Raw genomic sequence first — 15,894 nt, forward strand, 5'->3', positions numbered from 1 at the left:
CCCCTTCACCCATTTTATCCATCCCCCATCCCCCTCTCCTCTGTCCACCACCAGTTTGTTCTATTTATTAGTCTGTTTCTGTTTTTGTTTTTTCATTTGTTTCCTTTTTTTAGATTCTACATCTTTGTCTGTTATATACTAATATATTCCAAAGTACCTAAGACAATGCTTGGCTTAGAACAAGAATTCAGTGTTTAAAAAAAAAAAAAAAAAAAAAAAAAAGAATAGCTCACCTGTGTGTCCCTGTTCTAAGAACTTTGTATGCATTATATAATTTAATCTTCACAAGAACCCTGGGAAGGAGGTGCTATCACTGATTATATTTTATAGAAAGAATGTTCAGTTACAAAATGGCTAAATAATTCAAAAAGTTCAGAGAGCCCAGGAAGTAGCAGAACAAGGATTTAAACCCAGTCAGACTATTAACTATTACTATCTCACCTAACAGAAAGAGATTGTGTAAAAGCAATTGAGACAATGATAGAATATCATAGGAAAATGGCAGTAAATAGAAAGTGAAAAGCAAAAAAACATACATAAGGCTGCTAAATTCAAGGAATAGTACCTAAAGCCACTATTTACACACAGGATCATCTAGATATGGATTACCCCTTTCTGAAGTTCTTGAATATTTATAAAATGAACTTTTTAAAGAAATAAGGCTTCAGAGAACCATATTTTTAAAAGCTGCTCTCCTAATACTGATACATAATAATTAATTTATCTGCCTTCCCTTCTCACTCCATTTAAGCAGCTGTTTAGTAAAAAAGACAATAACTTCATCAATTCCAGGTAAGTATTTCATTACATTTTTTCAGTTAAGAATTTTCATATTACAAATATTATAAGAATAAGAAATCACTTACAGAAGCAGGGCTCTTAGATTTGAAGGAAATTTTAGAGCATATTGCTTAGTAAACGTACCATCCTCATGAAGGATACATTGCAGCCCTGGTAGACTAGGATTATACGAGCCAGAGTCTTCTAGTCTAACACTTTTTCAAAATTCTCCATTCTGTTATGAGAACATGTTATTTTTTAAAATGAATAAGAAGAAAGCATGTATGAATATCTTATTAGAATTTGTGGAAGCAATGTCTTTATATTCTTTTGGCAATAAATATTCCTCCAGAAGCACAGATTATATCATGAGTAATACATTATAGGAAACTAAAATAATTAGAATAGAGAGAGAAATCATACCTTCTATCAATAGCTCTTGTCCATGACTGCCAAGAAGTGTACGAGATAGGAATGGGGCAAAGTCTACAAAAATTTCACGAAGAAGAGGAGCAACTTTTTCTAAAGCTCTTTCAAGTTTTGCAGTGATGCTGTTGAAATTAAGACATAAACACTAGTAAATATAATTCAATACAAAAAGTCAAATCAAGTTAACTTCCAAATTAAAATCTTGAAAAATCATAAAAGTACAATTCTAACTCATGGAATAATAACAGCTTCAGTAGAGGGGACACCCTGTAGAGTTTCACATCAATCATAAGGTTACTCTAAAGACTGCAGCCAAAGTAGAATGACCAGGGGTGCCTGGGTGGCTCAGTTGGTTAAGCCCAGGACTCTCAAACTGGGCTCTGGTCATGATCTCAGAGTCATGAGATCAAGCCCTCCCTGTGCTCAGTGGGGAGTCTGCATGATATTCCCTCTCTCCTTCTCCCTTTGCCCCTCCCTGCCACGCTCTCTAAAATAAATAAGCAAATCTTAAAAGAAAAAAAAAAAAGTAGAATATTCTGTGAAAGGCAACTGGGATTCTTTAACCTGCATGGGCCACAGACTCTGCTCCTAGTTCTATTATCTTCCATGACTACCCTTCTATCTATGAAAGAAAACTATTTTGAACACCTACTACATGGATCATTGTGTCAGTTACAAAGAATTAAACTTTGTTCTCTAGAGTTGCCTAAAAATTCCCTGAAAAGCTGGATAAATAAGGGAAAACTAGGATTCAGTGTAATAAAATTAAATTGCTGTGCTCAGGTAGGCATTTTCCATTTCTATTACTATTTTTTACCAATTCCTACATTATCATTTATATTAGTTCACTGTTAAATTCTGAGTTATATGGCCTCACATAAGCACTATTTGACAGTCTTGAAAATACTTCATGTAGTATATGTAAGAAATAAATAGGGGTAAAGACTAATTCTGCTCAGCAAATAAATAATCTGGTAACATCTAACTATCTCTCTTAGGAATAAATGCTTTGAAATAAGACTGCATAGACTGAAATGCTGGTTCTTTCTTATGCTACCTAGGTGAGCGTGGGGCATTAGACTTCCTTTGCCTACAAAATGAAAATAACCATGGTGCCTACTGGTGAGCGTTAAATGCACTAAGGCACATAGAGTGCAGAGAAAACTACCAGACACACAGTGGGATGTCAATAATGGCAGCTCTTATAATAGCTACTTTGAATAAAACAAATCTATATTTACTCTTAGAAAATGTAGCTCTGATTAAAAAACAAAATCAATATAATAATATAAATGTTAGAGGAACACACACTGTTCTACACAGAAGACATGTACAGCAAAAAATTAAACAATGCTTCAAAATAATAAAAGTTCCACCACAAATCTGTGTAACATTTTACTATATGTAAGGAAAACTTAAATAACAAAAAAAGGTAATTAATCATAGGATAATTTTCAATATACTACTAATATTTAAAACTAAAGTACTGCATTGTTGGTGATTAAATAGGGGTGAGGGAATAATCTAGGATTCCTTCTTTCCCAACTTGGAATCATGTGATCTGAATCATTTATGCACTCAAAGCGTCAGCATTAGCACCTTATCTGACTTTGTCTCCTCTTACCTGGGTCAAAGCTTTAGAGAAAGAACTTAGAGAGGAAACTGGTGTGGCACTTCCACAAATACTTCAAGAGAATATTCCAGAGGAACAACTTTGAGCAAGAAAAAGGGAACTGGGTGGGGCTCTGAAGACATGCTGAAGATACAGAGAAGTCTCAATATTCTCCCTTACTCTGTTATTCCCGAACTAAGTAAGCACCTTCTTTATTTTTTTATTATCATGTTTAATTAGCCAACATATAGTACATCACTAATCATTGGTAATGCTGTTTAAACACAGACTCCTCGAACCTCATCCCCATAACTCCTGATTCAGCAGGTCTGGGTGTACTGTGAGAATCTGCACTTCTAACAAATCCTCAGGTGGTTTGCTACTGTTGCTCCAGGAAACACACTTTGAAAATACCTGTTTTAATGAGAGTATTTACTACTAGAAAATTGTAATAAAACAGCAAAGGGAAGGCTACCTGAAGCCATAAAATAATCATAACAACTTATCTCTGATTTTAGTGAATACAGACAGAACTCCTTTTTTATATCTATTAATTAATACATTCCTTCTAATCTTCAAGATCATGTCCCATAACTTCCCAGCTAACATAATCCTCTCCTCTAAGGAAAGATGAGTAAGAATGTTAAGAGCAAACTTATGAACAGGGGATAAATCTAGATGTTATTATTTGTTTCTGTACTTAAATTCTCAGTGAAGCATGAATACTTTTATTTAAGAATAATTAATAAGAATGAAATTAAATTTAGAAAATTTTTAGATGTATAAAGGCTCACATCATAGCTATACTATTGTAATATATTATTATCTAATTAAATTCAGGTATATTTCTTCCCCAGGTTATGACTTTTTTCCATAATTTATGGGTTTCTATATGACTTACAGGCTTCAAAATTATAACAGTACTGTTCTGGGTTACATATCAAATAGAAAATTCAATTAATTTAATAACTAATCACATAAGTGTGTGCATACATGTGTATTAATGACTTAAGGGTAAGGGATAAAAAGGAATCCCTACAATAGTATAAAACTCAACAGAATAATAAATGATGCTTTTACATATCATTCTGTAACCATAATTTTAATATTCAAATGGAGAACAATGTAACATTTTACCCAGCAAGAAATCAAAGGCTTTAAGTACAGAAAATCATCATCAAATAATACTGCCAGATTTAGCTATCAAACAACAGCCTATTCTAAGTGGAAGAGTTGCACCATCACTTTTTTACAGTGAAGAAAATGGACAAGTTTTAGTTGTTGTCATTAATATTTATAGATTCCACACAACGTATTTTAAAGGAAAGTAAACATCAGATAAAGTATGTGATCCTCATCTTTACACAATTTAAATTCTCAAAGAACATGATATAAATATAGATCTCAGCTTGATACCCTCTATCACCAGGCAAAGAACACCAATCACCAAAAAAAAAAAAAAAAAAGATACTGATATTTCATTTCTCATATGAGAAAAGTACATAATATAGAACTTCCTTTTCCCAAGGCATAGCTGAAAAATTTATCTGTTAACATGTAAAAAAAAAAAAAAAAAGTTGACACTAGAGAACTCCTTGGCCTTATGTCCTATCAAAATAAATGAGTTATTCTCTTCATTTTGAATATAATTTTTTTAAACAGAACATGTAATAACTACCAGAAAACAAAGTTCTTTGGCAAATTATTTTGTAAGAAAAACTGGCATATTTTACTTGATTTAGGGAAAAGATTAATAGTTTTTCAGTTTCATTTGAAAGCTTATTTTCATTTATTCAAGAAACATTAATTCAGTAAAAGATACCTTATGCACAAAAAAATTTGAGGTTTTAGGACATGGGTAATTTGCCCTGTATAGTCTTGAGTGAGATTTATAATCTTAACACTCTAGCAGCTTCTTAGTATTTAGGAAAGTTCTTGGGCCAACTCCAGGCTGAAATGCATTCTCTCGAGCTTCTCATTTCTCTCCTCCTACTCAATTTTTTTTCATTCCCTTCAGTCACATTAATGATGCTTATGATGTTATTTTGACATTGGCTATTTTTCTTGATAGCTAAGTGCAAATTCTTTAAAGAGGGAGAATTACTGATTTCCATGAAGAAAACTAGTGTTGCAAGTTGGGTAATTTATTAACCACTCTCACAAACTTTCCAACTACAAAAACAAAATATTCAAAGAAAATAATAATGCTTTAGATGAAATGTTAGAGCATCAATGCCTGGATTAAGATAACATGATTTAAAACACAAGAGTTTTATTATTATGGTTTTAAAAAACACAATCATGTATTGGTTTTTACTTACATTAAGAAAATCTCATTTACAAAGATTTACAGATTCTAAGAAATTTTATGAATAAAGATATAATTGTTTCATGATAGGAAAAAAATGTATGAAAATCCATCGAATCTTGCCAACTGTAACTGACCTCAGGACATAACAAAAGCTAAAGTGACTAACTTAATCAGCAGGAAAAGGTAAGATTTTTGTCTCACTTTCTAAATTAATCTCCTTACAAACATGTTTCACTACAAAGTATTGATTATTTTCTAATGTTATATGCTTTAGAATTCTAGAAAAACACAGTAACTTTACTTTTATTTAGGACACTGCTTATGTTGCAAGTACTATTTTAATAAGCTCCTTTACACTTATGCCACTTAATACATTTATAATTCTTACTTTTGGTTTTAACTTTTTGTATTCTCCTAGGTCCTTAACATATCATAAATATAACAAATACTTAATTTAAGTATGTACATTAAAGTTCTTAAATTTCTTCATTCCTTAAATCATATAAAATGGCTATATATAATAATAAAATCTAGAATGAAAATAATTATGTAACTTTAAGCAATGTACATAATAAGAGAGCTTAGATATAAAGGAAATTATTACACTAGTGAATTCCACAATAGATTTCATTAATCAAATGTTCCTGGGTAAGTTAGGAAATATGAGCATAGGTAAATGAAGTGATTTGTTTAAGTAAAATTAGATAAAAAGAAAAGATTAGGAGAATATTAATGACAGCAAAACGGTAAATTGTAAAGTTGAATTCTTGACTGGCTATATACCATGACTAGGAAATGACAAACACTAACTTAAAATACTTTCTTTAGCTTTCACTAAGCTTCTAATGTGATATATATATATGCATATGTTTAAGAGAGAGCAAGCACGAGTACAGGGGAGAGGCACAGGGAGAGGGAGAAAGAATCTTAAGCAGTCTCCATGCTTATCAGAGCCCGACCAGGGGATCAATCTCACGACCCTGAGATCACAGCCTGAGCTGAAATCTAGAGTCAGACGCTTGGGGCGCCTGGGTGGCTCAGTGGGTTAAAGCCTTTGCCTTTGACTCACGTCATGATTCCCAGTGTCCTGGAATCGAGCCCTACATCGGGCTCTCTGCTCAGCTGAAGTCCTGCTTCCCTTCCTCTTTCTCTGCCTGCCTCTCTGCCTACTTGTGAGCTCTGTCTGTCAAATAAATAAATAAAATCTAAAAAAAAAAAAAAAAAGTCAGATGCTCAACTAATTCAGCCACCCAGGCATCTCTAAAATATAATTTAACATTAGATAGCTGATGAGTAAATGCATCCTGAATCTCAGATTCTATAACCCTATGACCTACTACTAAACAGTTTTTCTCAACTATAACTTTTTATGGTTACCCTAACCAAAACATGAAGGTGAAAAAATGCTTGCTTACTTTACTTTCTCTTGATCTTTTAAACTAAAAACTGACATTTTCTCTTTATTCTTTTTTGAAAGAATCACATACATTTTTAAGTGTATGAGTACAGGTGAAGAAAATAGATGAACTTACAGAAAACTAAACCTAAATAGAATTCTTTTGCATGCAAGAGGTTTACTCCATATGGTAAACTAAATTCCAAATACATACTTTTCAAGTTTTAGGAAATGTAATGCTGAAATGTCTTTAGATAAGTATAAAAGCTTTTTATGAAGTGCATGTTGGAAATTGTTAATTACATGTGTTTTAGACAGAAAGGAAACAAAACAAAAAAATGGATAAATTCCTCCTTTCTAGTCAACTAGCCCAATAAAATATATCTGTTGCAGAAAAGACACAAAGCCCTGCTTGCACCTTCTTCCCCATAACCTCTATGGAACAAAGGGCTTATACATCTTAGAAAAGAACAGCAAGCCCTGTCACTTCCAGGGTAGCAGAGACTCTTTTGAAGCTGGAGAAAGGAACAGAAAAAAACTCTATTCTAAGGGAGGGCAAGAAAAATTCCCAAGTTCTAATAATCAGAGATTCTCCAACTACTTGGAAATGGGCAGGATCAGTGGAAAATCCTACTTCCAAGACCCAGGGAAATACCTGCCTAAAACCAAGTCTGAACCAGAAAAACAGGAAACAACTCCATGTCCACCGAAAACCAGGCTTGCAAGTACCCAATACAAATAACAGAAGCCTACTACTGTAGAAGGCGCCACAGTGTAGAGGACTTCGTTAAAATGCAGGCTTTAAGGAAAGCCTAAAAATCAGGGTAGAATAGGGTAAAACATTCTGACAGACCAGCCCCCAGATAAAGACAAGGTACACATAAAAGAATTTAAGGCATGTGGTGCACTGAGAGTAACTAAAACAAGAAAACACAGTATCTCAACTGCTGGGTAGAATGACTTAACCTACAACATTAAAGGACCAGCATAAGAGGCAAGCCCATTTCCAGAATAAATACTATCAATGTCAGTTATTACCACCTTCTATATAATGTCCAGCTTTCAATCAAAAAGCATAAGACATACAAAGAAGGAAAACTGACAATCAGATTCACAAACTAACAGAACAAGAGTCACAGATAAACCATGTGTTAGAACTATCAAAGAATTTAAAGTAACTATTACTAATATATTAAGAGTTAATAGTTGAAAAGATAAGTCCACAACTGTAAAAATGTTAGAAATAAAAAAATACAGTAAAAGAGATAATAATGCCTTCAATAGGCTTATCAATAGACTCAATCAGGTTAAAGGAGAACTAGAGAATTTAAAGATAGGCCAACTAAACAAACAAAAAGAAAATAAAAGAATATGTAAAAATGACAGAGGGAGAGAAGAGAGTGTGTTTACAAGTGAAATGAAGAACTATGGAAGAGTATCAAACAGTCTGTCATTAAAATCCTAGAAGCAGAAATGCAGTAGGCCAAATAATGGCTGCTCAAATGTGTCTAAACCATAATCCTTGGAATTTGTGAGCACAATAAAATTCAATACACATAATCATAGCAACTCTTGGTTAATTATAAACACAAGAGATGTCTTATATTTGATAAAGTATCTTTAGTAAATAGAGAGGAGGCATCATAATTAATCATGCTCAAAGCTTTCCATCTAAGATGAAGAAAATGCTTTTTCTAACCACTTCTATAGAAAATTGCATTGGAGGTACTAGGTGGTACTATAAGACAAGAAAAAAAAAGGTGCAAAGATTACAATAGGGGATAAACTACCAATATTCTCAGATGTAATGACTGTGTATATACATATTTATTTAGAAAGAATTATAGATAAATAATTAGGAATAATAAGTAGTTAAAAGTTTCAGGATATTAGTTCAATATACCAAAATGGATTATATATGCCAGCAAACAATTAAAAATGAAATTTATAAAAGAAATAATTTACAATATAAAATTTCAAAATCCATTTTTCACCTTGAAGGAATAAGATAGTTTAGAATTACCTCCCACACTATTAACTAGAAATATGTACGAAATACAGAGAACAGCTGTTTTCAGGCAACAAAAGTAGCACAAGACCATAAACCCCAAGGAAAGAAAAAAAATGAATTGATTTCCACCATCATTCAGGTTTCTTGTGTGGAGGTATTTCCCTTATTAGGGCAAATACAGAACCCAGCACCCATTCTGGGTTGAAAAGACTAAAACCACAGTTGAGGCAGGCCAAGGTGAATAGAATTTGGAGGACAGAACACCTAAGAGGAAAAAGTTATAAAGAGAAATAATTCCAATAATTGGAGTCTTCGCTTGAATAACAATCTATATATGTGACATCTGAAAGCTCCCAAGGTTAGAATTAGGACAGATTCTGAGGGAAGAACAATTATGAAAGAGCTATACCACAAACATTTCCTATAGCTCGCTAAGGGCTGAGAAATGTCTGTGTTCCCTCCCACCAAATGAAAAGACCTCATTAAATACATTGAACATTCAGGAGAAATCCCAGTGTATTTTCTTAGTGTAACAAAATTAGCCCAGGAATAAAGGCCACTCTAGACTTGCCTTAAAATACCTTAAAAGCATGCCTCATATGGAGCCAGAGCCTTTTGAATAAATAGTGCTGGAGCAACTGAATAATCAAAGACAAAAATACAAACCTCAATATAAACCTCACACCTTATACAAAAATTAGCTCAAGATGGGTCACAGACTTAAAAGTGAAACTGTTTATGAAGCCACGGAACTTTATGGAAAACACATGAGAAAATCTTTAGGACTCAGTGGGGGTAAGAATTCTTAGACATGACAGCATGGTAAGTCAGACTACAACAAAAATTCAGTTTTCCTTTGCCAAAGACCCTATTAAAAGGATGAAACGAGAAGCCACAGTCTGGAAGAAAACAACTGCAAACCACATTTCTAAGAAAGGCCTAGTATTTAGAAAATATGATGAACTCTGAAGGCTTAAAAATAAGAAAGCAATCCAATTATGAAATGGGCAAAAAATATGAACAGATATTACAATGAAGAGAAATTTTAATATTGATGACAAAAAGCACACAAAAATATGTTCAGAATCATCTACTAGGAACATGACAAATTAGGAGCACAATGAGGTATCAGTACATACCTACCAGAATGACTGAAAAAAAAAAAAAAAAAGACAATACCAAATGTCAGTAAAAATGAAGAGAAACTGGATTATGTATACATTGCTGGTAGAAGTTTTTTTAAATAAAACTAATGAGGTACTTATCATAAAATTCAGTAATCTCACTCTTGAGCACTTATACTAGAGAAATGAAAACTTATGTTTACCAAAAAAAAAAAAAAAATTGTTCACTGCAGCTTTTTTCATAAAAGACAAAAACTAGAAAAAAACAGAATGGCCTTTAATGAGTGAATGGTTGAATGAACTGTCATATATCCATACCACGGAATACCACTAAGAAATACAAATGGAAGGACCTATTGAACAAGTTGGATGGATCTCACAGCTTTGCATTTAAATGAGAAAAGGTTAATTTCAAACACCTCTAAAACACCTATGAGTCAAAAAAAAATTACAGGGAAATATAGAAAAAATACTGAATGAAAATGAAAATATTACAATGAAAGTTGTTAAACATAGGTAAAACAGTCAGTCCTTTATGGAAAAGTTGTGGCTTTAAAAGCTCATATTAGAAAAGAAGCTCTAAAATCAATGATCTAAGCAAGGGTTCAGTAAATGTTTTCTCTATAGGGTACAGTAAATATTTTAAGCTTTTAGACAATACTATAGAGAGGTTACAACAACTTAACTCTGCCATTGTAATGTGAAAGCAATCACAAGCAGTATATGAACAAATTATATGACTATATACCAATAAAAGTTTATTTTTTATATAAACTGGTGGCAGGCAGATTTAGCCCATGGGCCATAGCTTAGACTCCTATTAAAAGTTTCCATCCAAAGACTCTAGAAAGAGAAAAAAAAAGTAAGCCTCAAATAATGAAAAGGAATTAGTAAGAGCAGAATTCAGTGTAATAGAAAACACACACAGACAAAAAAAAAAATTGAAAGAAGCTAATAGCTAATTTCTAGAAAAAATCTAATATTGGAAAATCAATAGCTATTCTAATACTGATAAATTGAGAAAAAGATATTAATTAACAAAATCTGAAATGAAGGAGAGAATATCACTAGAGATCTTATAAATATTTTATTATATTTTTTAAAAGAATGAATTTATTTGCGAGAGAGAGAGTGAGTGAGAGAGGGAGAGAACACGAGTTGAAGGAGGCACAGAGGGAGAGGGAGAAGCAGACTCCCCACTGAGCAGGGAGCCCAAGGACCTGGGATCACAACCTGAGGTGAAGGAAGATGCTTAACCAACTGAGCCACCCAGGCACCCTACAAATATTTTAAAATAATAAAATATAAAAAATTTATGGCAATTAATCCAACAATTTAGATAAGATGGCTAAATTTTTAGAAGTCACCAATGACTAAAACTGATGCAAAAATCCCCACCCCCCATAAGCAAAATATGAATAGTCACTTACCCATTAAAGAAACTTAATTTGTAATTTAAAACTCTCCCATAAAGAAAATTTCATTTTGATTTGGCTCCATTGGTGAATTTTCAAACGATTAAGGATAAATATCACTAAAACTACAAAGGACACTACCTTACACATTGAAAATAATAAGGAAACTACAGATAATATAAATATTGATTTAAGAATAGTTCTAAACTACCACAGTCTACTAAAATTAAGTGGATTAAGCAAAGCTACAGGATATAAAGTCAAATACGCAAAAATAAATTGTCTTTTTTTTTTTAAGATTTTTAAAATTTATTTATTCGACAGACAGAGATCACAAGTAAGCAGAGAGGCAGGCACAGAGAGAGGAAGGGAAGCAGGCTCCCCGCCGAGCAGAGAGCCTGATGCGGGGCTCAATCCCAGGACCCTGAGATTATGACCTGAGCCGAAGGCAGAGGCTTTAACCCACTCAGCCACCCAGGTGCCCCAAATTGTCTTTCTATACACAATAAACATCCAGCTAACATGTTTCATTTTTCTCCACTCTACTGAGGTATAATTGACACAGGCAGTCATCAATTTATTCTGTTAAGATAAATTTATTTGCATTTTGTATAAATGGAGACATACAGTATTGGCTCTTTTTTGTTTGCCTTATAATTCAAAATTGGAAATTTAAAGTAAAAAATTTAATTAGAATATCATCAAAGACAAGTAAAAGTAATAAAAATGACAAAAGTTAGCATTAGACCTTTACAATGAAAACTACACTAAGTTGCTGAAATTAAAGATCTCAATGAATGGATATAGACAATGTTCAAAGATTGGAAGACTCAATATTATTAAGACATCAATTCTCCTTAAATTTAAAGGTTAAACAAAATCCTAATTAAAACTGCAGCAGTTTTCTTTTAGAAACTGTCAAGTGCAAACAAATTCTAAAGTTTATATGAAAATGCCAATAACCTAGGACAGTCAAGCAATTGTAGAAAGGTAGAGAGATAGAAAACTTGTACTACCTGCTTTGAAGATTTACTATAAAGTTGCAGTAAAGAAGACAGTAAGGTATTGGCATAAGAATAGCCATATAGGTCATGGAACAGTATGGAATCTAGAAATGGATCCACACATAGGGGGTCAACTGATTTTAAACCAGTGTGCCAAGATAATTCCATGGTGCTGAAAAACTGATATGAAAATGAATAAAAACAAACCCCAACATTTTCCCCACCATACACACAGAAATTAAGTGAATGGATCACAGACTTAATCATAAAAGCTAAAAACTACAATTTTAGGAGAAAATGTAAGAATATATTCATGACTTTGGGGTAAAGATTTCTTAGGACACTAAGACACATACCACAACAGAAAAGACTTTTGAAACAATGGACTTTATCAAAATTGGAAAGTTCCTATTCTAAACACTTTTACCAAAATAAAAATATAAAAGTGAACAGAAAAATTATGCAATCTAACAGAGGACATATATTCAGAATATATAACAAACTCTTACAACTCAATGAGAAAAACGATCTAATTTTTTTTAAACAGCAAAAGATTTCACTGGCCCATAACACATACAAAAAAAACAAACCTTCTCACCATTAATCATAAGGAAAACTGAAAATAAAACCAAATGAGATATTCTTACCTAGCCATTATAAAGCCTTAAATTAAAAAGATTAACAATACCAGTGTTGACAAAAATGGAGAACAAATCGGCACTTCTACACATTGTTGACAGGAATATAATACAATACAACCACTTTGCAAAATAGCAGTTTCTTATAAGGATAAGCATATACTTACTATACAACCAGCAGTTTTACTCTAAGTTATTTACCCAAGAATGTATGTCCAAGACAAGCCTTATACTCAAAGGCCCACAGAATATTAAATGTCCACAGAAAACAAAAAGATATGGATAAATCTCAGAATCTCAAAAACTGAGTGGAAGAAGATAGAGACACACAAAAAAATATATTCTGTATGGTTCCATCTACATGAAACCCTAGAAAAGTCAAATTTAAGTTACACTACTAAAAAGTACATAAGTCCCTATGACCCTGCAATTGCACTACTGGGTATTTACCTCAAAGATACAGATGTAGTGAAAAGAAGGGCCATCTGTACCCCAATGTTCATAGCAGCAATGGCCACGGTCGCCAAACTGTGGAAAGAACCAAGATGCCCTTCAACGGACCAATGGATAAGGAAGATGTGGTCCATATACACTATTGAGTATTATGCCTCCATCAGAAAGGATGAATACCCAACTTTTTTATCAACATGGACGAGACTGGAAGAGATTACGCTGAGTGAAATAAGTCAAGCAGAGAGAGTCAATTATCGTACGGTTTCACTTATTTGTGGAGCATAAGAAATAACATGGAGGACATGGGGAGATGGACAGGAGAAGGGAGTTGAGGGAAACTGGAGGGGGAGATGAACCATGAGAGACTATGGACTCTGAAAAAAATCTGAGGGTTTTGAAGGGGCAGGGGTGGGAAATTGGGTGAGCCTGGTGGTGGGTATTATGGAGGGCACACATTGCATGGAGCACTGGGTTTGGTGCATAAACAATGAATTCTGGTACACTGAAAAGAAATTTAAAAAATTAAAAAAAATTTTTTAAAAAGTACGTAAGTGTTTGCCTGAGGCAAAGATGGGTGAATTACATATGGAGCAAAAGGGAGCTTTCTGGGGTAATGGGTGATTTTATAGGTATATAAACTGATCAAAACTCATTAAAATGATAAAGTCCATTGTTTCAAATGTATACTCGAAAGGAGTATTTTTATTGAGTTGAAACAATATAAATAAATGGTCTCAATAATATTGATTTGAAAACTAACTAGAGAAAAACAATTCAAATACAAAATATTAAAATCCTAAGAATAAATGAAATAGGAACATGTAAATTTCTGCCTAGAAAACTAAATATTGTTAGTAGGAAAAATTCAAAAACAAAACAAAGAAGTGGGAAGAATATATGATGCTCATAGTTTGAAAATTTCAATATTGAAGGAAATCCATACATGCAATATAGATTTTAGTTGTACTAGATCTATGAATTCCATTCATGGCCAAACTCCATCAAGATTTTTTTAATATAGATACTGACAAACTGATTCTAAAATTTAAATAGAAATGCTAAGTATCAAGAATATTTCAGACTTTATTGAAAAAGAAAAGGACAAAGTGGAAAGATCTTACTCAGCCAGATACTGACCTTTATTAAACCTAAAGCTAATTATGACAGTATGGCACAAGGACACACAGGCAAATGGGGCAGAACTGAGTGGCAAACCAAATCCAGCATTTAGGGGCACTTGATCTGTGACAGAGTGGCAGAGATAGGAGGAAGGAAGAGTTTTTCAAGTAAATGATGCTGGGTCATCTTGACATTCATATTACTCTACCTCCATTAAATTTACAGAACTCAATTCTAAATGGACTGTACGTATAAATATAAAAGATAATAAAGCAGCCAGGAGATAAGGTGGGGAAAACGTAGGCAAAAATTTCATCTATAACAGAAAAAGCACTAAGAAAGGCTTGACAAATTGAGTTTCAGTAAAATTACAACTTCTGTGGACCCAAACAGAGCATATAAATGAATAGAGAAGTCACAGAATGGGAGAAGATATATATAAAACATATAATCTTCAAACAAGCCATTTTCCAATACATAAAGAACCTTACAAATTACTAACAAGAAGAAAAACAACTCAATTTTTAAAAATGGGAAAGAGATTTTAACAGGCAAATCACAAAAGAACAAAACCAAAAGACCAATAAATATGTAAGAAGATGCTCACCCATTAACCACAAGGAAAATGCAAACTACAAATACGATGAAATACTTCCACCAAAAGGGCTAAAATATAAGAGTGACCGTACTAAGTACCATTGAAGTTATGAAGAAACAGGAACTCTCATACACTGCTGCAGAATTAGTAAACTTACATAAGCACTCTGGGAAATTGTTTGGGACTATCTAGTAAAACTGAACATGCACAATCATGTGAGTCAGCAATTCTACTCCTTGTTATTTACCCCACAGACATGCACACAAGCAAACGTGTGGCACACTCAAGAGTAATGTGCAAGCAGCATCACTGCATAAAAAGCAGCATTATTTGTAATAGGCTAAACCTAGAAAATTCCAAAATGCCCATCATTGGTAAAAAAGACTAGTAAATTATAGTATTCAACCACAAAGGAATAAAAATGGAATAAAAATAAACTATTACTACATGTAACACAGATGAATCTCATAAACAAGGCTGAACAAAAGATGCTCCAGACAAAAGAACATGTACTGTGCAATTTCATTTACATAAAATTCAAAAAAAGACAAAGCTACCCTCATATTAAATGTCAGGATTATAAATCTGAAGAGGAGCAAGATTACTGACAGGAAAAGGAACACAAGGTGGGGGTTTCTGGGGTACTTGGAACATTGTATTTCCTGACTTGGGTGATGGTAACATGAGTGTCTTCACCGTTTCACTGAGCTTTTATACTCTGCATTTGTGTAATTCCTGAATTTAAAACATGAATACACATCGCTTCTCAGCCTTTTGGCTAAGATCAAGTGTAAAACATGAATACACACACACACACACACACACACGTATGTGTGTGGAATTTAACTCTAAGAAAGACTGTGGACTAGTCTTCTAGGAATGCTCTGTGATGTGCTACCATAAATTTTTATCTATTCAGCATGAAGAAAAAGATAATGCTCATTTATTCAATTACATGCATTACATATAATTTGCAGATTTATTTTGAAAGTCTGTATTTTAAA

The 15,894-nt window shown here is 33.0% G+C and overlaps 1 protein-coding gene across 1 annotated transcript in view; it reads right to left on the reverse strand.

Moving 5' to 3' along the window:
* Positions 1 to 15,894, reverse strand: part of LOC308340233 (neurobeachin-like) — a gene marked incomplete at its 5' end in the record, with an annotated part of 71,738 nt that overhangs the window by 53,879 nt on the left and 1,965 nt on the right. The window contains one exon of the mRNA XM_080799393.1: positions 1,204 to 1,331. Within this exon, the coding sequence (XP_080655519.1) occupies positions 1,204 to 1,331 (128 nt within the window). The remainder of the gene's footprint in view (positions 1 to 1,203; positions 1,332 to 15,894) is intronic.

The sequence above is a fragment of the Martes martes genome, assembly GCF_963455335.1.
Source record: "Martes martes genome assembly, chromosome: 3".
Taxonomy (NCBI): Eukaryota; Metazoa; Chordata; class Mammalia; order Carnivora; family Mustelidae; genus Martes; species Martes martes.